The 23,103-nt window shown below is 44.3% G+C and overlaps 1 protein-coding gene across 4 annotated transcripts in view; it reads right to left on the reverse strand.

The window, feature by feature from the left end:
* Positions 1 to 23,103, reverse strand: part of MYO19 (myosin XIX) — a 270,205-nt gene that overhangs the window by 140,259 nt on the left and 106,843 nt on the right. For all 4 annotated transcript variants that reach the window (XR_011201978.1, XM_069226540.1, XM_069226541.1 and 1 more), the window contains 4 exons: positions 22,411 to 22,484; positions 14,515 to 14,636; positions 1,782 to 1,895; positions 935 to 1,111 (listed from right to left, as the gene is read on the reverse strand). Coding sequence is in view for 3 of the 4 variants with exons in the window: in XM_069226540.1 (XP_069082641.1) it covers positions 935 to 1,111; positions 1,782 to 1,895; positions 14,515 to 14,636; positions 22,411 to 22,484 (487 nt within the window). In the remaining variant the exon portion in view is untranslated. The remainder of the gene's footprint in view (positions 1 to 934; positions 1,112 to 1,781; positions 1,896 to 14,514; positions 14,637 to 22,410; positions 22,485 to 23,103) is intronic.

Below are 23,103 nucleotides of genomic sequence, written 5' to 3' on the forward strand. Positions count from 1 at the left end.
AGGAGTGGAGCTCATCCTTAAAGCTAGTGAATGTCATCAAGATTCATTTGCCCTTCCAATTTCTTATGAAACTGCAGGAAGAGTTTGTGGGATCAATCAGCTTGTTGATTCCTCACATAACAGAAGGGTAATGGAAGTGTCAGTGCCACAGCTGTTTTAGAAGATGAACTAGATGTAGACAAAAGAAATGTTCTCCCGCCCTCAAGAGGTCAGCCAGAATAGCATACATTTCAAGGGTGAGATAAAGATTTTAGGGAGAGCGTGCAATGTGTGGCCTTGAAGGTAAAGCCTGTTTAAAAAACAGTACCCAATTCCCTTATTAGCGTAGCTGGGCCACCATTACCTACCTATAATAAACAAATGACATCAATAATCTATTGAAATCCTTTCTTACAGATGACCTGTGAAAGCACAGTACTTGTGATCAGAGCCAGGAGACAGCATAAATGGGTGTTTTCTGAGCAGAAATGCGAATTCAATGATTATGTGGTGACTTGCTTTTCAGCTCCTTCTCTTCTTGGATTGCTTTCCCCAAAATTCAGCATATACTCAAAATGAGATTTTTGGGAGAAGGCGCTTATTTGTTGCTTTGCTGGACTTCAATACAGGAGGGAGGACTATATCTGCACACTAGTCCCTATTCTAAAGAACAGCAGTTAACAACATTAAACTGCGTAAACAAATTACAAGCTGAATATTTGTTATTTATCTCCCTGTACAGATGGTACATTTTAAGTTCTACAGATCAGCAACCAAAACATCTACTGCAGGAGAAGGAAAAAAGGCTCAGTTTTGTAGGGCAAAGACTCTACTGTAATGATGTAATCTTTTATCATACAGATTCCCTCGAGTATTTAAAATGGTAAGAAAAAGTGTATGTGTTTTAACGGTGTGAACATTCAGTTTGAATTTACAAAAATAATTTCATACCTACCCGGTTTTTCTCTGCCATATCTTCTATCAGGTAGGTCACTCTTCCAGCATAATGAGACAATATAAAGTTTGGCTTTTTGTTGAATTTATCTCTGCTCATACTTTGGTTGCTAGCGAGTCCCTTCTCTAGACGTGTCTGCAACTGCCCAGCATTGGAAGACCTGTTCAGGCGACACTCCTGTCAGAGGGAAAAACATGAAACAAAATTAGCCAGCAATTGTGAGTGAAATTGAGAACGGTAATAGTAAAAATAAATTGTGTGAGTTACTCTTATGGGCATTAACAAGCAAAACCAAGACAAACTTATCATCCGTTAAGACCACCCCAATCCTGCTCCAATGTAGAAAAGAGCTAAGGACATAGCTCTCAAAAAACAATACATCACAATGCAGTAACAGTAAACTTGCATTATCAAAAGCTAGCTAGCCATCCAATCACTCAGAGAATATATATCCCCCTTTCACCTTGTACGTCACTCTTCTTAATTTTCAGCTAGGTTTATGCTATACAAGTAACACACATACATACATTATTACAGAGTATCCAGCAGCAGTAGCAAGTAAACCTATGCAGGACCCTTTCCACAATCCATTTAATAAGAGTGTACTTTTATCAGCAGTTCTTTTCAAGTCTGAAGTAAGCGCATATTTTCAGAAAACTATAATGTGTGGAAGTTAGGAAATGTTTCTGCAATTGCAGCATTTAACACTTTTATGTGCATTTTACATAACTACACATCAAAATAAAAACCAAACCGTTAAGAACTACCATTTTATATCGAGATCATATGATTGAAAAGAAGCTTAGAAAGTGCAAGTACTTTTTAAAAGATTGATCCTTGAACAGACCTCGTTAAGTAGAGAAAAGATGCTGATCGGGCTTCCATCTATAAGCTCAACACATCCCTGGTTGTCCTGGTAGCTGATAAAAGACCATTCAAGACCTTCAGTGGCATATTCTTCCTGTTAAGCACACAAAACATATCAAAAATGTTTCAAGGCATATATTACGCTTGCCTGAACAGAACAGTTTCTCTCCTTTCCTGAACCAAAGGAGGTTTGCTTGCGCTTTTAGGCTGGACTTCAGGTGGAACAAGAGACACTTGACCTTTACAGTTCTGCTTTCTTGTTCAGGCCTTGTGTTTTTTCTTGTTTGACTGTAGGGAAGTGGCTTGATCAAAAGTGTCTGGCAAGCAGAACCTGAAGACAGTTTCTGCAAAGATTTCTTACCTTTAACCCTGAAAACAAAGGACCTTTATACTGCATTACAAAGGAATATTTTTCGTTTTTTTGGAGACAAACAGTATATTAATGATCTCAAATTTCTTAACTCACAAAGAACGTAAATGGCAAATAGAATAAAACCTAACACTTTAGTTTGATGTATTTATTTTACATAGAAACACATCCAGCCTGATTGGTTTCAACTGCTTGTGAGAGGATATTAATGACCATCTTTGAGAAATGTTTTGGTTCCACTATTGTGGGTTCAGATGTTCGCTTAGGCAAACACTGCACGGAATATACCTGAGCAAACAAATTTGAAAAATATAAATTTTTAGAGTCTTTCTTAGAACACTGCTTGAGGTTGTAGTCAGAGGTACTAAAGCAACAAAGAAGGAACTCCTTGGGAGCAATTTGCACTGCCACAGCTTCAGCTTGAGCCTTAAATTTAGGGTGAAACATTTGGATTGCAATGTCTGCACTGCATTAAGAAAAATAACCTTCCTGATTATCCCGCTACTCTGAATCCTTACTCGTTCTCCTTCCCAAATGGTTATAAATGACATACTGGCAAATATCAACTAGTTAGGGAAAAGTAACCGCAACCGCCAACAGTAATACAGTGAAATGCAGCTTGCTGATTAGTTTTATTCGCCATAATATAAAGTTCTACTTTCACATCATTTGCTTTACCCACAGCATCATCAACCGAAGGAAACACTACAGGCATTGCTGATGGTCTTTCTTCAGTGGAAGAAAAAAACATTTTGAAGAATACTCCCTGAGATAATGACATTTCTTTAAGTCTGTGCTTTAAGATACTGAGGCAAATAGTTGGCATTCTCAATGTAATAGTGCATATATGCACTCGAATATATGGACAAAGTTCTTTAAAATAGAGCTGCTTAGTTACAGTGAGGTTGGGATTCACATTAACATAAAAAATATATTTTGGAGACATTTGTAGGAAGCTGGCTCTCCACATAGTGTACCAAAATGAGGTGCCCTGTGCAGTCTCTCCAGGTATCCCCAATTCATGGACAGGGCTTGCTTTAACAATACCAAGGTCCTCTATTTGTGGTAGTGTGGTCGAGCAGCCTTAGGCTTATCAAAGGGGAGTGTCTGGCATTTGCTGCTCTCACAAAGTCAATAAATGAGAAACATGCTCAAATAAGGAAATTCAGCACCAACTTAGAAATATAACAGATTTTTGTATTATGTTAAACACCAAAATGTACAAGATCAGGTAAGTACTTTTCTGAGGCATGAGCCTTGAACACGGTAATGTTATCCTATGGGGAGAACATACACTGCACAGGGTCACTTGCAAACGACTTACAGTTCTTTTCTTCTGGACTTAATGTAAGTCAGGGCCAAGGTCCTAGAAAGCGCCAACGGTTTGGGTTTACCTGCCTTCTTGTTTCAGGGTGCAAAGGTGCTTCCAGCGGTGGTAGCCTTGGATGCTACAAGCAAAAGTCAATGGTGAAAAGTAGCTGTAGGAAAGAGGCTGCAAGTGGGAAATAGGGGACAAGTCTGGCAGAACCGAAGAAGGGCTTGGCTCGAGGGGGTCTCAGGACCACCGAGAAACTGTAGATTCTCTTGAGCCTGGGCTAGGGAGCTCAGATGCAGAGGTGGTTTGTCCGACGGGGTTGGTGAGAAAGAGGTTCACGGTCCTTGGTGCACCTGCAGAAGAGGGGAAAGTAACACAGCAAGAAGACATCTGGCATGGATCTGGCCTCTATTGAAGTCCCTTGACATGCAGGTAGGTTTTGACTGTGGCGGTGTTCCAGCTGAACACAAACAAGCCTTGGTGCTTGTATTGGTGGTGGTACACAAGGTATTGGTGCAGGGAGGCTCCAGGTAGACTCAGATGCTCGAACACAGGATGGGTCGAAGGGGCTGCACTCCTGGATCCTCTTCCTGGCAAGGGGCTCCCTCAGTGGAACCGATTGCCAGCAAAATGGGAAAGCGGACAGTGGCAGTTGGTGCATGCTGGTGCAGGGAAGTAGCTCCTCCACTCCAAGGGAGATGCTGGCTGGTTGGCGAAGTGCTGGCAGGCCTCTGAGGCTTTTGCAGGATGTACAGGTGGGCTCTCACCTTCGGGGGGAGAAGGGGAAGGGTTCATAAACTAATCTGTGGTGGCAGGCTGGTTGATACCAGTCAGACACCATATTAGAGGACTAGTCTGTTTTCAGGGGGCACCCCTAAGGTGCCCTCTGGGTGCGTATCATAATAATCACAATACTGGCATCAGTGTGGATTCATAAAGACGAGGTGTTTGATACCAAACAACCTAGGTTTCAGTGAAGCCATTATGTAGCTAGGTATTATGTAGCACATACCTTAAGATGGCTTACCGGTTCACTTGTAATATCTAGTAACAGAACTAGACATCACAGGGGCGTATCTGCTCATGCAGATATGTCCTCAGATAAAATATAATTCACTCTGCCTTAGGGTTTCAAGGTCTGCTGTAGGGGTAACTTACATATATTATAAGCAGTGACTTTGGGGTGACTGACAAAGAGTGTGCCACGTTGTGTTTCTACCCATGGTCTGTACTGTGACACACAGTCTGCAATGGCAGGCTGAAAGCAATCTGTATGGGAGTTGTGTAGGGTGGCATAACACATGCTGCAACCCTAAGGGGCCCTCTTTGGTACCCATGCCCCAGGTACCATGGGTACCACTTTCTAGGGACTTACAGGGTTGCCAAATATATACCGATTGTGTGACAATTAGACAATTGTACTGCATTTTTAGGGAAAGAGCAGTGGCCCTGGGGTCTGGTTAGTAGGGACCCAGTGCACATCAGTCGAAAAACATCAGTACCAGTGTCAAAAAGTGGGAGTGACCAAGACAAAACAAGGTACTTGTTCTACAACATTCCACAGGGTTTTGGTTTTTCTGCTTTTTTATTTGCTTTAATATTTTAAAACACAAACAAAGATCAGGCACTCAGAAAAAAACAAGGAAAAGTTACTTACCTGTGGTCCACGTTCTGCATTGTAGGGATCTTGACTGAAGTCAAATGCTGAATAATACTCTGCTGTTTGCGCAAACTCAGTTACACCCTTTCAAAATAGTATTCTTCATGGGTTCAACATTGTAGAACGTCATTAAGCCATGCTAATTTCTTGCAAGCAGTCCCATGTAAACTTGTCAGCGATGTAATTTTCTTCCTGAGTGCTGTAAATTTTGTAATACAATGGTTAACTTTGAAAAGTTATATTAAGGAAAGACCAAAATAGTGCCTGTCCCCTGAAGAACCTGGGAGGCACCCCTACTCACAATGCCTTGTACCGGCAGTTATTTGCCAGTGCCAGTTCTTTTTTAAATTCTTTTAATTATAAATAAATGAATGAAAGAAACGCTTAACCTCAACAACCTTAAAGACAGGTGGCAAGGAGGGAGAATCAGTTATCACTTCAATGAAGATTCTTACGATGCAGAACTAGCACCACAGGTAGGTTTTACTTCTGCCTCGCAGAATCTTCACTGATAGTCATAAGTGCTGAACAGAGCAGCAAGCTAAAGTAAGTTTTGAGGCTGTAAGTTGTAAAGAATAATAGTAATCTGAGAAGTAGTTTAAAAATGTCTAGCAGAAGTGCTATGTTCATCTACAAAGACTTCTGTGATTCTTGACCAACCTTACCTTCTGCCTGAATAGATCTATCGAGACAGTAGTGCCTAGTAAATGTATACACTGATTTGCAGATTTCGGAAATTGTCTTGAAGGCCGCCAAGGATAGAGCTATGTAGTGTCAGCAGTTATGGGTAGAAGGCTCTACTGTGGCACTGTCATCTAATTGCTGCGGTAAGTACTCCCGTGTAGCAAGAAACGCCCCTGGGGTAGGTCGAATTCCTCCCGGAATTCCTTGAAGGGGAGAAGCTCTCCTGTACGGTAGAGAAAGCCGACTGAAGTCACCCCTGCGGCTATCTAGTCTTCCAAGGCCCTCCAATCCCCACCATGAGGAAGCTCCATTAGCACCATCAGAGGCAAATCTGGTGAATAAGGAGCTTTGGTATGTGTTTTTCTCAGACACCGCTTCCAACACTGTACTACCACCCTAAGATCACTTGGGCGAGATGGTAATGGGAGCTTCACCTGGAGAAGGATCTGCACGAGTCCCTCGTTCATTGGTACAAAGGGTCCCACCTGTCGCTGGGGAATGCGCCTTTGTGCCAGGCAGAGAACTAACCACTGGAGTTACGCTGCCAGATAATATGATTCAAAGCCAGGCAACGCTAGGCCACCTTCTAATGTTGGGCGTTTTAGTGTAGCAAAGGCCACATTGTGACAGCCCTACACCTAAATTAAGGTAACAGCTATGGTGCCAAGGTCCCTAAACACCACCCGGGGGATCCAAACAGGGAGCGTCCTGAAAAAGTACAGGAGCCCCGGGAGTGCCACCATCTTTAGCAAGGCAATTCTGCCCATCACTGACAGCAGCAGCAGCAGCAGCAGCGTCCTCCAAAACTCTATGCAGGAGCGCAAAGATCTGATCGCTGCTCTGATGTTTACTTCCAGGAGATCAGAGAGGTCTTGATATATCTTTCCCAGGTAAGGCAGGCATCGAGGCTCCCATTGGAGCTGGCGAAGGGCATCCTCCTGCAGCTAGGGGAATAGCTGTGACTTCCACCAGTTCAACCAGAGGCCGGATAGGGTGCCGAAGCACTCTAGCATTGCTCTAGCACCATGAAGGTCTCCCTGCACATTTTGCAGACATATCAGAAGGTCGTCCGTATATATGGAGATTCTGTGTCACTGTTCTCTAGCTCTGACACCTCTATAATTGATCCTGGTGCACGCCTCAGCCGCTAGAGACTCCACAGCGAAGGCAAAAAGCAAGGGAGATAAAGGGCATCCTTGTCGGGTACCCCTCTACACTATGAAGCTGTCAGAAATTGTGTGGCCTATCTAGACCCGTGCCTTGGGATTGGTGTAAAGTAGCCTGACCTATTTAAGGAATCCTTGCCCAAGTTTCATATGGCACAGTACCGCATAGAGAAATTCCCACTCCAGGCTGTCAAAGGCTTTCTCCAGGTCGACTGCGAACACCCTTGCCATTGTTGGGTCATAGTCGCCCACTTCCATAAGCGTCAACAGCCGCCTGATGTTCCTGGTCGCTAGTATCTTACTTAGTATTTTGTAGTCCACACTGAACATGAACAGAGGCCTATAGGCCGTCTGGTCATCGCTGGCTTCAACAATGGGACTATTAACTCCCTCTGCTTTGCCGGGTTTGCCAACCAAGCCAAGCGCGAGCCCGAGTGGTTGTGTTCGGTCCATGGATCTCAGGTAGTCAAAATAACGCAGTCTCTCAATGCAAACTGCTACCTCTTCCCTCTGCTCCAAGAACGGCTGGTCAAGGTCGGGATTATTAGGGCAGCACTTCTCGAGATCCCACAAAGTCTATTCTGCTGGCACAATTTCAGCCAGCAAGGTCTGTCGAATTCCTATAGATGAGGCTATGCAGTAGGTTCATAAAACAGTCTTAAAGGCATCCCATTCCCATTGTACTGAAGATGCAGTCCCCGTGTTCTCTAGAAAATATTGCATTTTGTGTGCCCTAATGCTCTCTCTGAATGCCTGGTCCTCCAGGGATTCTGGCTCCAGTCTCCACAAAGAGATTCTGGCAGGAGGGGGGTGGGTGGGGCTTGGTGGGGGAGAGGTGGATTGTGATCAGAAAATAACCCTGCAAGGTATTCAGAGTACTGAACGTGACTGTGTACATCAAAGGGGTGCATGAGAAAGCATCCACTTTGACATGCAATTTGTGTGAGCCTAAGAAGTTCGAGGATTCACAAACTCTGGGATGTTGTTCTCTCCATGTGTCCACCAGCCCCCAATGTGTATGTGTTTGCCAGACTGAGAATGCCTTAGCTAAGCTAATGGCCGGCGAGTCCGGTAAGGGTGGGTGCGATCTGTCTAGGTGAGGATTTCATATGCAATTGAAGTCACCTCCAATTATGGCTGCTCGTGTAATGTACGGCCCCAGTGTATGCGAGGGCCCTGCCAGAAAAGACCCCTGGCCCGAGTTGGGGGCATAGATGTTAATTAAGACGATGTCCCTTCCCTCGAGTCTGCCCTCTATGATGACATAACGGCCTGCAGGGTCGATCAATTGCAGAGTTAACTGGAATAGTACCCCTTGCTCTTACTCAAATGAGGACTCCCCTGGCAAAAGCCGAGCAAGAAGTGTAGTAAAGCCGACCTCTCTAGCGTCATTGTAGGGCACGCCCCTTTTGCTCCGTTAGATGGGTTTCTTGGAGGAGTGCAAATTGTATGCCTCTCCTATTGAGGTAGGACAACACTATATATCTTTTAGACATGGAATGCATACCCCTGATATTCCACAAAAGGAATCTATAGGTAATCTGTGTTATCATTGATGATACTTTGTCATTGAAAATCACCCTGCTTCTTCAAGGGGGAGTGTGGGGCAGGGTACCCATTGAGGCGTGTGTGTGCACTGTAGGAATGGCTGCGACTCTAGGCCCACTCTATAACTAAACCCACCTGTAAGCTAACTCCCCAACCTGTAACAAGGGCCATGTCTCCCCTCATCCAAACAGTCATATAACCAGCTAGTATCAGCAGGGGAACTACAGATTAGTGCTTTAATGTGGCAAGTTTAAAGAGTGCAAGGCCTCTGCCCTCAGGCCCCCGTCCAGCTCTTGCATGAGAATGAAGAATCTGCATTCCTCCAAGGGTCTATTACATGCAACTGTTAGCCCCCTCCACCCCCGACAGGCTATGAGAATATCGGTGTAGTGCCTCTCACGGGGATCCCCCGATTTCTTCTCCCATCAATTAAATATCATCTGATTTCCCTGGTGTAACATGGGGTAGGTGCAAGCTGGTAGAGTCAGAGTCACTAGGAAGGCTGTCCAGATCGGAGCCTTCGACAGGACCATCTGCTAGTGGGGATGAAGGGATTGTGCCTGTGCCGCCGAGATAGGCCACTGTCTCCATCACCTGTCTCTGCTCCACTTTGGATTCTTCTTGGGTCAGGCTGGCGAATGGCTTCACTCCTGTGAATGGTCCATTCTCGGCCGGCGTCGTTCGGGTGGGCTGTGTGCCCCGTTCGGCCACTCCCAGACCTCTTGTGGAGTGTTGAAGAAGCAGGCACCCTCGGTGGTGAAAACCCACAATCATGCTGGGAACAACATTCCATATTGGAGCCCCAGCTGTTGCTCTTCTAGGCTGCTCTTCACGGGAAAAGTCCGGATAGATGTACACTCTGTTGTTGTTCACCTAGATGTCTCCTTTCTTGCAGGCCTGAGCCAAGAATATAATTCCTATCTTTATAGAAAAGTACTCTTGCCACCACTAGGCAGGGAGGAGCTCCAAAGGCCGGCCCCCCATGCTGGCACGCTGTGGGCCTGCTCCAGCGCAAAAAATGTGGAGAAGCTCTATCTGGATACAGGGCGCCAGGTAATCGAGTATGTTGCTGCCTTCAGTTCTTTCCGGAAGTCCTACAACTCTGATATTGTTTCGGCAGAATATGTTTTCAGCATTTTCAGCTCCTGATTCCAGCATACGGATCTTCGACTCCTTCATGGAGATTTTCTCTTGCACTATAGCCAGCACCGGGGGAATGTCTGTCAGCTCTCACTCAGATGAGGTGACTATTTCAGTCAGTCAGCGATGGTCATCCCTAAGCAACCCCAAGTCTACTCCCAAGAAGTCAAATATAGTTTCCAGTATTTCTCAGGTTGCTATTATGGCTTGAAAGATGTCTTGCAACGTTGGGTTCCAGGACGGGCCCCTCAGGGCTCCCGGGGAGGCATAGCCAAACTGACCCTCCAAAGCACTGCCCTCTGCCCCAGCAGCAATACTGCTTGCGGCCTCCCTTTCGCACTTCTTTCCTACTTTGCCCATGCTGATAGCAGTCCTCTACGGCCCCAGCAAAGGAGGCAGCTGCTCAGATGCCACTTTGCTTTCCCCGCCCGAATCTCAGGGGAGCCATATTGTACAATTTGATTTCCTCCTCAGTAGAATGTGTGGGACAGCTCCGGCGTGGGCAGCATGCACTTGTCCAGTCCCAGGCTACTGTTGATGGGCAATTGTAGGCCCCGTGCTGTAGAATTCTTGCCATCTGAACCCCACTTTGGAATTGCTTCAGCGCTGCAGGCTTTTGCTGAGTTTGGCACATCAATCAAGTCAGTTTTGTGAGCGAGCGTGGGGGCCCCCGCTCGGATTTCCTGTCCCTTGGGCCCTGCTGGGCCTTGCATTGCCTTGCACTTCCAGTGAACAAAAAAAGGTGGTGGCAGAGGACAGGTCCTCTTTGAGCATATGGGGGATGGGGTGCTCAACATCCTGAAGTGACCTTCCCTGTTTCCTCGCTCTGTGCCGAAGTGATCAATGGGAGCTGCTAACAATATGGCCTGCCATGTGCGAAAGGCTTCCCTTATCAGTTACTTTCTGTGCCTTGAAGGAAGGCCACTAGGGGCATGTAGGAGGCAGCAGGGTGCCCCGCCCAGTGTTCACTGGAGTCCCAGAATGTTTTGATGTGGCCCAGGCTGCAAGGGCCCCCCGCCATCCTTGTTGTTCTCCCATGAGTTCTGTATATCGGCCTGGTGCCCGGTGGTGGTACACCAGGTATCGCAGGCCTATTTTTCCTCCTTCAGCCAGTCACTGCTTGAGTTCACCACCCAGCACCACCCTGAAGGGCTGCACGCCGCTGGATTTACATCAAGCCCAGGTACCCCGGCCTGTGTGCTATCCCCAGGGCCCTCCTCCGCAAGGGCAGCTACCTCCAGTCTCGCTGCAGTGAACCGCCTCCTTACCGGTGTCTCTGCTGCGGGAGGTGCTCAGGCCATGATTTCTCCCAGTCCTCGCCGATCGCGTCACTAGGCCACACACCCGCAGGCCTCAACTCGAGCCACTACCACCGAGCCAATCCTCCGCAGCTCTGCTTTCTATACAGGATCACAGGATCCCTGGTTGGGTGGCGGGGATGGGGGGAGGGGAGCAGGGGGCAGAAATGATCAGAAAAGGGTGTCCAGCAGCAGCACATCAATCAGTGCTGGCCGGGCAGCAGCCCTCTATCTGCAGTGTTCCCAGCTCTGTACTGTCTCGCTTCTGTGGGCTGCCGCCAGTGTTCCTGGGTATCCCAGTCCCGTCAGTGGGCTATGGAATGGTGGCTCTTCGTATTTGGGGGGGAAAATGACAATCAGGATGGGACTGGTGGGGGCCAAGGTGCCCTCCCTGCTGTTCATGCCATGACAGGTAAGCTACACCCCCATCTTTCCAGCCTCTTCCTTTTTCTTCTTTCAGCGTGATCCCCTCTCGGTCTTTCAGTGTCCTCCAATGTTAGTCTTTACCCTGGTGAGATGGAGATAGGTACATCACACAGATCTTGTGGGCATCAGTTGGCCATTTTTTCTTCTACATGAAGGGCAGGTGGTGAACAAAGATGGCATTCTGTCAAAAAATAAATGTCTGGGTCAGGAAAATACCAGTTTCCTCAACAGGAGAGATGAACAGATGTCAAGTTAAACTAGTTAAAAAGTATTCCTGCCTAGAAAAATGATTTTTGCCAGAGTTGTGAAAACCTAAGAGGTTGTCAGAGACCTGGCTCTGGCATGTGACTGCCGGTATAAGGCACTGTGAGTATGGGTGCGCTCAAGTCCTTAAAAAGGATATGTTTAATTTGTTTTTGGTTTTTTAACGTAAGTCTATCAGGCTGCTGATTTTTTACCTTTTTCCACATAATGTTGAAAGGTGCTGTACACTGCAGATAATAGATTTTTTGAAGTTAACATTTCCATTATTGAGGAAAAAATACATCTCTTCCAGACTTACACTTGACTACTTCCAAGAAATGAACATGGCTCAATGCCACTCTTCAATGTTGAACCCACAAAGAATACTATGTTCAAGAGGTGTTCCAGGGTTCGCACAGGCAGAAGGAATTATTCAGCTTTTATGACTATCAAGTAAGATTCTACGATGCAGGAATATTATACGATGACCTATTTACATTAATAATCCTTTGCAAATGATACTGATTCCTTAGCAGTACAACTAAGTTGTATTTATCTAATATTTGTCTGCATTATGCAGTTAGTAGTATTTTCTTAGCCTCAGGGTCACTTTGTTCCAAAAAAAACAGAAGCTGCTTGCTGTAACTATAGTTCAACAACGTTATTCTTCAGAATCACAAGCAGGCAGGGAAGACTCCGAACATGAAATACCTAATAGTAGAGCAACAACATTAAGTACTTAGCCCAGTCTCACCATTGAGGGCTTTTTCAGTGAGAGGGTGCAACCTATTTGGTTAGCCCAGGAAGAGACGTAGTCACATGCCAATGTATGAAATGAAATTTCTGTCTTAAGTTCTTATATAGATTCACATGTTAATTTCCAAAGTTAAACTGGGATGCATACAGCAAAATATGTAGAACAATCATACTTCTTTCAAGAAGAAATACATTAGAGCACTTTTTGTAGATAGGAGAGCTTGGTTTCACCTATATTTCTGGGCTACTGCAGGCAATCTGTATCCAGAGATGAAGTCAATATTAGTTGGGCTCTGTACCACTTGAACAATACTGAACCACTTCTATGGTAAGAGGTAGACCACATGAAACTCTATAAAAGAAAACAATGCTACAAAACTACATTTACAGTTAACTAGCTTCATTTTCTTGCACTCAACCAGCCATTCTGCAATTGGTAGATTTTATATGGTTGATACAGAAGTAACCTCTGAAGTAAACTTATGATGAAACCTTAAGATCATATTTGAAGGGTTTCTTACAAGGCTTATCACTTTCACAAACCCTTTTGAAAATATAACTGCCACTATGAAGGATATGCTTTTTACATCTCATCTGGACATAAGTTAAAAGGCTGCTGACATTAATCTGACAAGAACACTATTAATTTCCAGCACAGGTGCTGGCTACGAGACCTGGAGTAAACAGCATGACCAGCCATTAATGGTGTCTTTCTTGCAATTATCATGGGGGAAGAAGATCTTCATTTCTGACACACTTTCTTCATTAGGCCGCCTGAGGGGAATAAAGGAGTTTCTCTTCAGATGAACATTAATTCTGTAGTGGTGATTTGTTTTGTAACTGAAGGCAGCAAACTTCCTTCCAACTTCCTTCCTCCTTATCTACAGAAATGGAAGTTACATGCACAGGATTTACTTACTCTCTTATGACTGAGGTTTTGCGCCATGTTGTGCCAAGCACAGAAAGCAGTGTATGGTGTCTTTTACTTCTTTTTTTTGTGTGTAATCGAACAGCTTGAAGTGTAGAAAGGAACTTCCACAATCTCTCTGACGATTTTCCATGTGTTGCAAACTTTGACAGTATGATTTGCTTTATCTACTTCTTCCATTAAGTCGCATAGAAAGCAGCTTCAGATTAAACAAAAGTATTATCCGGTTTTGCTGTTTGGGAGGGGTGTAAAATACAAGCCCTATGAGAAACTACACATTTCCCTCACTCATCTTCCTTCTCAATACTATTACCATGAGTTAATCAGTTAGCTCCACAGGGCAGGAACTTTTCTTTCTCCAACTTTGGCAGGAAAGAATATGAACTAAAACACCTTGGAGGTCACAGTATGATAGTTTTGCATGGTAAAGGAGGAGTAGGTTACTCAGTATCTTATTGAGATGGTGCTTGTGTTGCTTGTAGAGGGGCTCGAGTCAGTTTCCAGTGAGATAATATGTCTAAGAAAAACAAACTGAGAAGTCTATTAAAGTGTAAAAAATAACAAACCTTTAGCAGTTGTGGATGTATGACTACAACATGTTTTTGCTTTTGCCTTAGAAATTTAGGGGCCAATTAATGACATTGGGCTTAATCAGGAGCTAAACATGAAGAACATTCTCAATGTCCAAAGATGAATAGACCTTAATGACTGTGGGAGCCACTGTTTTAATGGTGTCCTAAAATGTCAGTGTATTTAATCTAAAAATTACCCCCGTCTGAGTACATAGGACAGTTCAAAGCAAGTGAATCTAATAAAAGTAAAGTTCCGGAGATTGTAACCACTTGCTGCCACTTTAATGTGAACAAATCATGCCTATGCCTTCAGAACACAAATGTATGTTGTGTTACATATAATGCCCCATTCGCCTGTCTAGTAATGTAATAAGGCTGGTCTCATTTTGAAAGATAGTTAATGCCCACACTTGATTTAATGGAAAGACAGTTTAAATAAACAAACAAAAGATTAGTGTCATAGACAGGGGTCCCTTAAACAAGATAACCATATAATTATATTTATAACTGAATCCAACCTTTAAAATGTGACCACTTATAAGACAAACAATATGACCTGAATAAGCATCATTGCATGTAATTAGTACACATATGGCAGCAGAGGTACCTGTTGCGATTTCAGATAATGTGATACAAAGTGCTGCTGCAATTTCTCATTGGCATAGTTGATGCACAGTTGCTCTAAGCTATTTTCAGGGAAGGACTCAAACCCGTATACATCCAGCAGACCTGCAAAAATACACACAGTCAGATACAAACATAACATGCTCCATTGATCTGTGAACTTTTAACTGAATTTGTTGAGGTAGTATATGGCACTGACCTTATCCCATAGATAGTCGACAGACTTACTTTAAATAAGTTACAGAAAACTAGCTGCAACATACAGGTAAAATCCATAGATAAAATAATGTCTCAACAAAACAAGGTTAAAAAGTAAGAATGCTAATAAATGTAGCAAAGAAATAAAAGGTATATGTAAGCAAAAAGGAGCATATTGGTCCTCTGATTGCTGTTAGCGTTTAAATACATGTGTTTTAGGAGCCTTACGGAAGTCTCGCAAGTTTAAATTGCATCTGAGATCTTTGGGTAAGTTGTTCCAAGTCCTAGGAGCTTGACAGGAAAAACCCTGGGTAAGAATTTTCGATTTTTTGTTTTTACGATTTCAAAAAGCAGAGTTGATTAGCTTCTGGTCTTTCTCTAGTCTAGCCTTTTGTGAAGTTACGTTCATCTCTTAGGATTGCACACGGAGGTGAGTCATTTTGTGTGTGAGGTAGGTTATTTTAAAATCAGTTCTGGTATAGAGAGGCAGCCAAAGGTAAAATTAAAATGTTATTTTTTCTGTGATGCAGTTGAATCTCCTGTGATGTCCAACACAGCCCCCCTGTGTAAAGTCACAGGGCAACCGGGGCTCCACAGCATCATAGAAAAAAAAAAAGGGGGGGGGGGTAGCCTGTAATTGATCAACTATGAGAGTTGGTGGCCTAAAGGGGGGTTGACAAGAGGGCCTGGCTACAGGCTCTGCACCTAACCTTATGCCGTGCACGTCCAAAGGTGCAGTGTGGGGTTGTTATAGTAAGGTATGGTAATAACCTATTACTTTACATTACAAAAACCCTAGAAATTCACTGAAAAAACAAAAGGTTAACGTGACGTTATTTAGGTATGGTAACAATATCTTATTTTACATTAAAAAAATCCTTAGGAATTCACTGGTAACACCAAAGCTTAAAGTGACATTGTAGGTAAGTGAAAATATCACTGACAAAAGAACATTTAAAAAAAAAAAAAACACTGGAATTCACTAGTTATAGTTAATTGAAGTAACTATAACTTGTGCCATGAAGTAACTATAACTCGCGACCCAACCTTGCACTGCTTATACCCTCACATATTACATCACTAATGACATGTTCTTTTTCATTTAAAAAGTTTATTTATTTTAAACTTAACTAAATAGTTTTGTATTACCTTTGTGCTTCTTCACACCCCAAGTTCCCCAATTCCTCCCCCCAATCACAGACACCAATCTGCCAATGAAAAACGTGTATTGCAGAAACATTAATATACATACATCCCTAATGTGCTGTTATTAGCTACACCACAATATGTACTCCCAACTAATTGGGCCAAGTCTAGTGACGCTAAGATATTCACGGAGGCCCTGGCCATAATTATCCCAAATTTTCCTCATACTTTCCTTGGCATCCCTGTCCCTTATATGCCCCCTTGTCCACAATTCTGCAGTAATCCATGCCTACCTCCCAGTCCCGCTGCATGGAGGAGATCCTGCTTCCCTACCTCTGGGCAACATTGCTCGTCTCCAACACACAGCACAGATTTATTAGGAGCTTCTGGTACTGTGACATATCTGTTGGCCCCCATATGCCCAATATCACCAGTTTGGTTTGGAAATTTAAGGCCAATCCTGTGGCTTCCTCTAGTGAACTCTGTACCCCCTCCCAAAAGGCTTGTAAGTGTGGGCAGTACCACAATGTGTGCAACATTGTGCCTTCCATTCCACACCCCCTGAGACAGTTCGCACTCTCCGCCCTACCAATTTTGTGTAATATGGATCTCGTACAATATGAGCAATGGAAGATTTTGAGCTGGATCAGGTGGAAGCTTGCTTTTATGGCCACCTCTGTGGGGAAGCTCAGTGCCTCCTGCCAGTCTCCACCCTCTATCCCTCCCAGGCCCTGTTCCCACTTTTCCTGCAGCCTTAGGAAGGGGCTTGTGTGTTCTGTATTATAGTGCTGCCTGTCAACAAAATAAGTTTACTGTTCACTTTTCCATCCAGTAGTCGCCCTTCCATTAGGGAGTCCTCCTGGGTCTCCTCCTCTAACGATAAGCAGTCCTTGAGAGCATGTCACAATTGGCTATAGCACAACTACAGTGACTCTGGCATTTGATATTCTTTCCTCAGATAGTTGAATGGTACCATTCCCATTGGCATCCCAGACATCTGGCAGTGTAAAGAGTCCGATGTTATCCCATCCCTGGAAACCCATCAGTGCCACCACCAACCGCAATCTGGTTTCCTCCTCTGTGGTGTTTTCAGGGTTTGTCTGGTGCCCCAACCCATTTCCCTAGCCAACTTCTTCCAGAGGTCTGCCACTGTCTTAGTTGCAGGACCTGCCCTGGGAGTCACTTCTCCCCATACAACACGCGTAGGTAGCTCCCTCTGCCAATTCCTACTTTATCTTGACGTAATGCGGGGTCCTCCCAGTCCACATAGGCATAGTCATTGACCACTTCCACCTGTGCTGCCTCATATTATTTCCGGATGCATGGTATGGCAATGCCACCCTCATATTTGGACCTCTGGAGAACCTTTAAGGCGATGCGAGGTTGTACCCCTACTCAGAGCAGTGTTCATACTAGGGTGTCTATTTTCCACAAACAGTCCACCTGAATGCCGATATGGGCTATTTTGTACAATGTACAGGAGTCTAGGAGGGTCACCATCTTCAACACTCCCCCCTTTCCAATCAACGAAAAGAGCAACCTGTGCCAATGTTTGATGTCTTGTTCTAAGCCCTGGAGCATAGGCACCAGATTCACTTCACAATGTGTCTCTGAGCTATGGACTATCCAAATTCCAAGGTATTTAAACCTCTGCTTTTCTATCCTAAGTGGTAAAGGTAGCTCTCTGTCTGTTGTTCAGGCCCAACGAGAACAGCAGGGACTTCTCCTGAGTTGTGCAGCAACGTGACGTGCAGCATAGATGGCTTCTAGAAGGAACCCTTCGAATGACATTGTCCATGGGAGATGTATTTATACAGATCATGTAGGATCCCTGACGTAGGTATTTTCCTAAAGAACTGATAAGGGGGCAGACTTGTGGTGGCTATTACATAAACAATCCCAAACAAGTGTGCATTATTTAAGTGAGAAAGGGACATAACAATACCTACGTACATAACTGATCATGATGCTTATAATGATGCCTGCTCAGAATAGCACTGATAATGCAGATCAAAACATCTTTACAAACAATAAACAATGGCAGCCATCTTAGAAGAAACAATGTCCACAGCCCACAGTGCAGGCAGCCGCACCGGTGTCAGCAGGAGCGGCGGTGTTGGGGATGCCCAGGCTGCGGTGTCAGCAAGCGATGCCGGAGTGTGGGGCCCATAGGTCGTGGTGTGAGCAGCGGCTCTGTGAAGTCGTCCGATGATGGCGCTGGTGAGACCAGGGTCGAGGTGCGAAGCAGGGAGTGCGTCAGGTCACAGTGCAGGCCAGCGGCTTTATTGGCGTTGTTGCAGTGGTTTCTCCTCTTGAACAGCACAAAACACACAGTTCCCAGTGCTGCGGGTCGAGGAAACCGAAGTCTTTGGTGTCCCTGAGACTTCCAACAGGAGGCAAGCTGTACTTTAAGCCCTTAAAGAATTCTCTCAAGCAGAACACCCAGCAAAGTTCACCCATTGCACTCTTTTCAGACAGAAGCAGCAACTGCAGGCCAGTCCAGCAAAGCAACACAGCAAAGGGACAGTACTCCTCCTTCAGCTCTTCTCCAGGGCAGAGGTTCCTCTTGATTCCAGAAAGATTCTAAAAAGTCTGGGGTTTTGGATACTCTTCTAATACCCCTTTCTGCCTCTGAAGTTGGCAAACTTCAAAGCAAAGTCTCAAGTGTTTCCAAGATCCTTCCTTGTCCAGGCCAGGCCCCAGACACACACCTGGGGGTTGGAGAATGCATTGTGTGAGGGCAGGCACAATCCTTTCAGGTGTAAGTGACCACTCCTCCCTCCACTCTAGCTTAGATGGCTCATCAGGTTATGGAGGCTACACCCCAGCTCCCTTTGTGTCACTTCTGGAGGACAGTTGTAAAGAGCCCAACTGTCAAACTGACCCAGACGGGGACTGCAAAACAGGCAGAGTCACAGAATGGTTTAAGCAAGATAATGCCTACTGTCTAAAAGTGACATTTTCAAACTCACAATCTAAAAAACAACTTCACTAAAAGATGTATTTTTAAATTGTGAGTTCAGAGACCTCAAACGCCAAATTTCTATCTGCTCGCAAGGGGAATCTGCGCTTTAAAGTTATTTATGTTAACCTATGAGGGAGATAGGCCTTGCAACAGTGAAACCCGTATTTGGCAGTATTTCACTCTTAGGACATGCAAAACACACCAATACATGTTCTACCTTTTAAATACACTGCACCCTGCCCATTGGGCTACCTAGGGCCTACCTTAGGGGTGTCGTACGTGTACCAAAAGGAAAGGTTTTTTGCCAGGTCGAATTGGCAGTTTAAAACTGCACACACAGACACTGCAGTGGCAGATCGGAGCCATGTCCAGGGCTACGTATGTGGGTGGCACAATCAGTGTTGCAGGCCCACTAGGAGCATTGGATTTACAGGCCCTTGGCACATCTGGTGCACTTTACTAGGGACTTAACAGTAAATCAATTATGGCAATTATGAATAAACCAATCAACAGTATAATTTACCGAGGGAGCACTTGCACTTTAGAAATAATAAGCAGTGGTAAAAAGCACAGAGACAATAAACCAGCAAAAACAGAGTCCAGTAAACCATAAAAACAGGAGGTCAGAAAGCAAAAAGACAGGGGAGACACGCCAAAAAGAGGCCAGGTCTAACACTCAGTCACCTACAAACAAAAGTGCTGTCATCCCTAATCAAGCAGTCTTGCTTAGGAGGAAGAGTCCAACTACGGAATTTTATTATGTGTGAAATTCTCATTGGATTTGTGCATTATGTTTATTGTGATGTCTTATGTGTGATTTGATTTTGTTTATCTTTTTTATGGAGATATCGTTGATGCTTGCTGTGTCTGTACAGAGTAGGTGCTGGTGAGTCTAGCTGTCTCTGGCAAGTGAGTGGTATCATTTTTGAGTATATAGGTCTTTGGGATAAGCCACACTTTGTTTATTACTTACTTTACGCAGAGTTGGTTACTGTTGACTTATTTGTCAAGTTACTTTTATGAGTAAGGATTATGGCTAGCCATAAGATGACCGCTCAGCAGGTTGCTGGTATGCTTTTTGAATCTTCTTCTGCCCATGATTATGAGACTGACTCTGCAACTGAGGAAGAGGAGGAAGTGCAAGATTCTGGCAGTGAATTTTCTGTCTGAGAGACATCATCTGATGATGAAGCCACTCTTCAAGTAGATAAAGTGTCTGTTTTAGAGGAGGACACTGATGTGCCAATAGTGCAGCAAGAGTGATCTGGATTGAAGCCTGGGGCTGAAAGGCTTCCTTTTGGAAGAGCCTGTACTCTGGGTTGCCCCAAACATGGTGCAGCCGGCGTTGCCTGCCTTTAATGGGATCGCAGGATGTAGAGTGAAAACTGAAAACGTTTTGCCTATACATTTCTTTCAGTTGTTTATGGATGACTTATTTTTGGGTGAAACTGTTGAGCAGAGTAATTTGTATGCTGGATAGTATTTGAAGGACAACAGTGCCATACTCAAGACCTGCTCTAGGGCTACCTGGTGGACTCCCACAAATCTGGAGGAGCGGAAGAAGTGCTTACGCAGCTCTGTGCATTGCATTAATTAAAAGGTAGATAATTTAGAGCCTTCTGCCATCCCTTAATTTACTGAAAAGTGCAGGGGTTCTTAATTAATCTATTTCAATGAAATGTGATCTTGGAAACAGGCAAAAGGGAAACTGATTCAGCATTTGGCCTTCCATTCCCATCCTAGTAGATAGGATGTTGAGAAGAGTTTCATGCAGTGGCAGCCGCTCCTTTAAGGGCAGAGCTGCTTCCAGCAAAGCCAAAAATGTGAAAAATAAAACTGTAATAAAACACTTTTGTTACCACTTTATTTTTCCTTTTCCCCCAGTCGAGCCGTATTTGGGGGCTGGGCCACTGCTGCTGACTGGCAGCACGGGAGCGACGCTCACACCACAGTTTACACTGAGCTTGCATTGTGGCCGCCCGTCTTGCGACAGCCAGCCTGCCATGCAAGATGTCAACCTCTCCACTCAGCTGTCTCTGACAGCTGAGTGGAGAGCAGGTACAGGCCCCCGTGCCTGCTGTAGCGTTGAGGCAGCCCGCTCCCGCCAATCCTAGGGCGCTGCTCTCATGCTGCTAACATTATCAATAACATGAGAGCAGGATCTTGGTTGGTGTGAAGCATTCAGTTGCTGGACTCAGAGAGTTGAGGGACGAGGACCACAGGAGGCAAGCCAAGGGGGTGAGTACATTTTTAGTTGTCATTTCTGCATGATCTTAACATTTATGTCGGCATGAAGCGAAGGGATTTCTGTTGAACTGATATTCTTTAAGTGATTGTATGAATTTGGGCGATGTTGTTTTCATTGCGTCTATCTAGTATGATTTGTTAGTTAAAAACAAATTGAAAGTCGGATTGGTAAGGTACTGTGCTGCGAGACCTTCGGGTAAAAATTAAGAGCGCTCCCGCACCACAATAGCTGATGACATGATGTATCTGGGCAGAGTGATATGTGGGTTAAGGTTGTATGTTGTTTGTTCTGCTGGATGTGGCATGTCCTTGTGGCAAGTGCTGTTGCAGCAGTGGTTAATAGGCCACAAAATGCCAATATTTGTGCTATGTTCGATGTAAGCAAGACAGTTTGTGTAATATGCTCTGTGAAAATGTATTGTTCGCTGTTACTGGTGCCGAAGTATTCATTACTCTTAGGTTGCAGGCGCTCTGATTTTTTTATTTGTTTATAAGCATTTATATAGCACATTAGGCTGGTACCATAATTTTTGGTTGGTTGCCCCACTAAATGCTTAGGGTACCAGCCTCTTCTGGTTTTATGCTTTATGTGTCAAATACTAAATAAAGCATGACCACGAGACAAGTCTTACCCTTGTCCAAGCTTCTAAGAATTGGGGCCAGACAGGGAATTTATTGAACCGGGCATTTCCCTGGTGAGCTGGAGCTCGTGGAGGTCAGGTGTGAAAGCCCAGGGCTACACATGGCACCTATGTCACTTGTTTCACCAGCTCCCTGAGGTTAATTGCAACGTGCATAGGGAGACGGAGGGAGGGAGGAAGAGAGAAAGAGAGAGAGAGAGAGAACAAACCAGAGAGACAGCGATCAGAGAGGGAGAAGAGAGAGGGGAAAAAGAGAGAGATCCTTTTTGCCACTGCTGTTGTTGGTTCCCCAGTCCGGCCTTGCTAAGAACGTCATTTAGAATTGGAGAAGTAGCAGTTTATGTGTTACATTTAGGACACAATTCTAACTGGTCATCAGGAGGTTGTTTTATATATGTGTACCAGCTTTTTCAATACAACTTACAGTGTAAATAATAATAACTATTGTATTGGCTCAGATGAATGGTGAGTGTTCTATTTTCTGTTCATCCGAAACGCCTCAAGAGCACTTCATTTGACACAAATTTTTAAAGAAAAAAAAAAAGATGTTGCTCATTCAAAGTGGTTCTGAGGAATTTGTGGTCTGTCCAGTAAAGCACCTAAAAGGGTTTTCCAAATTAGGCCCTAAGCAAAAAAAAAAAGAAGGGCGAAAAACACACATTCCATCTTCACAAGGGCATACCTATAAAATTGGTCCACGTGATAGAGTCGGCACATATACTTCCATTGATCATTGTAACCAACCAGTCAAATAACCTGTGGGGAAAAAATGCATCCATTAGCTATTAGAGTATGGCTAGGTGGTAACTCATGCACTAATGTACTTTGAGAATAGCAACATGCATGGGTTGTGGTTCAAACTATTTCTTTCGGCAGTTGCGTAGCATATTATTTAATTTATTTATATAGCCCGAGGATGTGGTTTATAAGTTGAGACCTCATCAATAATGTCATTATGCTGTATCAGATTCAGTTAGGTTACTATAATTTAAAACATAGCTCAGTCCCACATAGCTGTGTCACAGAGGAATCGGGCTTAATTCATAGGAACCAAGTGTAAAGCATTTATCAGCACCAAAACAGTTAATTAGTTGAAAACACAACACAAGAAACATTCCACTCCAAATAGTGAAAATAGGGTACATTTTAACAAACGGACAACAAAATAATGAAAATCTGATTGGGGAACTGAGAAATTACCTTTAGGAGTTTTAGAAGATTTAGGGCCAAAAAGCACCAAGTGCCAACTGTGGGTATCTGGTTGCGCAAGAGCGGGTCTAAGTAAAAAGGTAAAGCTGACTGAGATGGAGTGCAGGTCGGTGACAGGGGCCAGGTTTGTGCCTGTGAAGTTTACCTTCTGACTTAAAGCCTTATT

Source organism: Pleurodeles waltl, chromosome 3_2, assembly GCF_031143425.1.
Source record: "Pleurodeles waltl isolate 20211129_DDA chromosome 3_2, aPleWal1.hap1.20221129, whole genome shotgun sequence".
NCBI lineage: Eukaryota > Metazoa > Chordata > Amphibia > Caudata > Salamandridae > Pleurodeles > Pleurodeles waltl.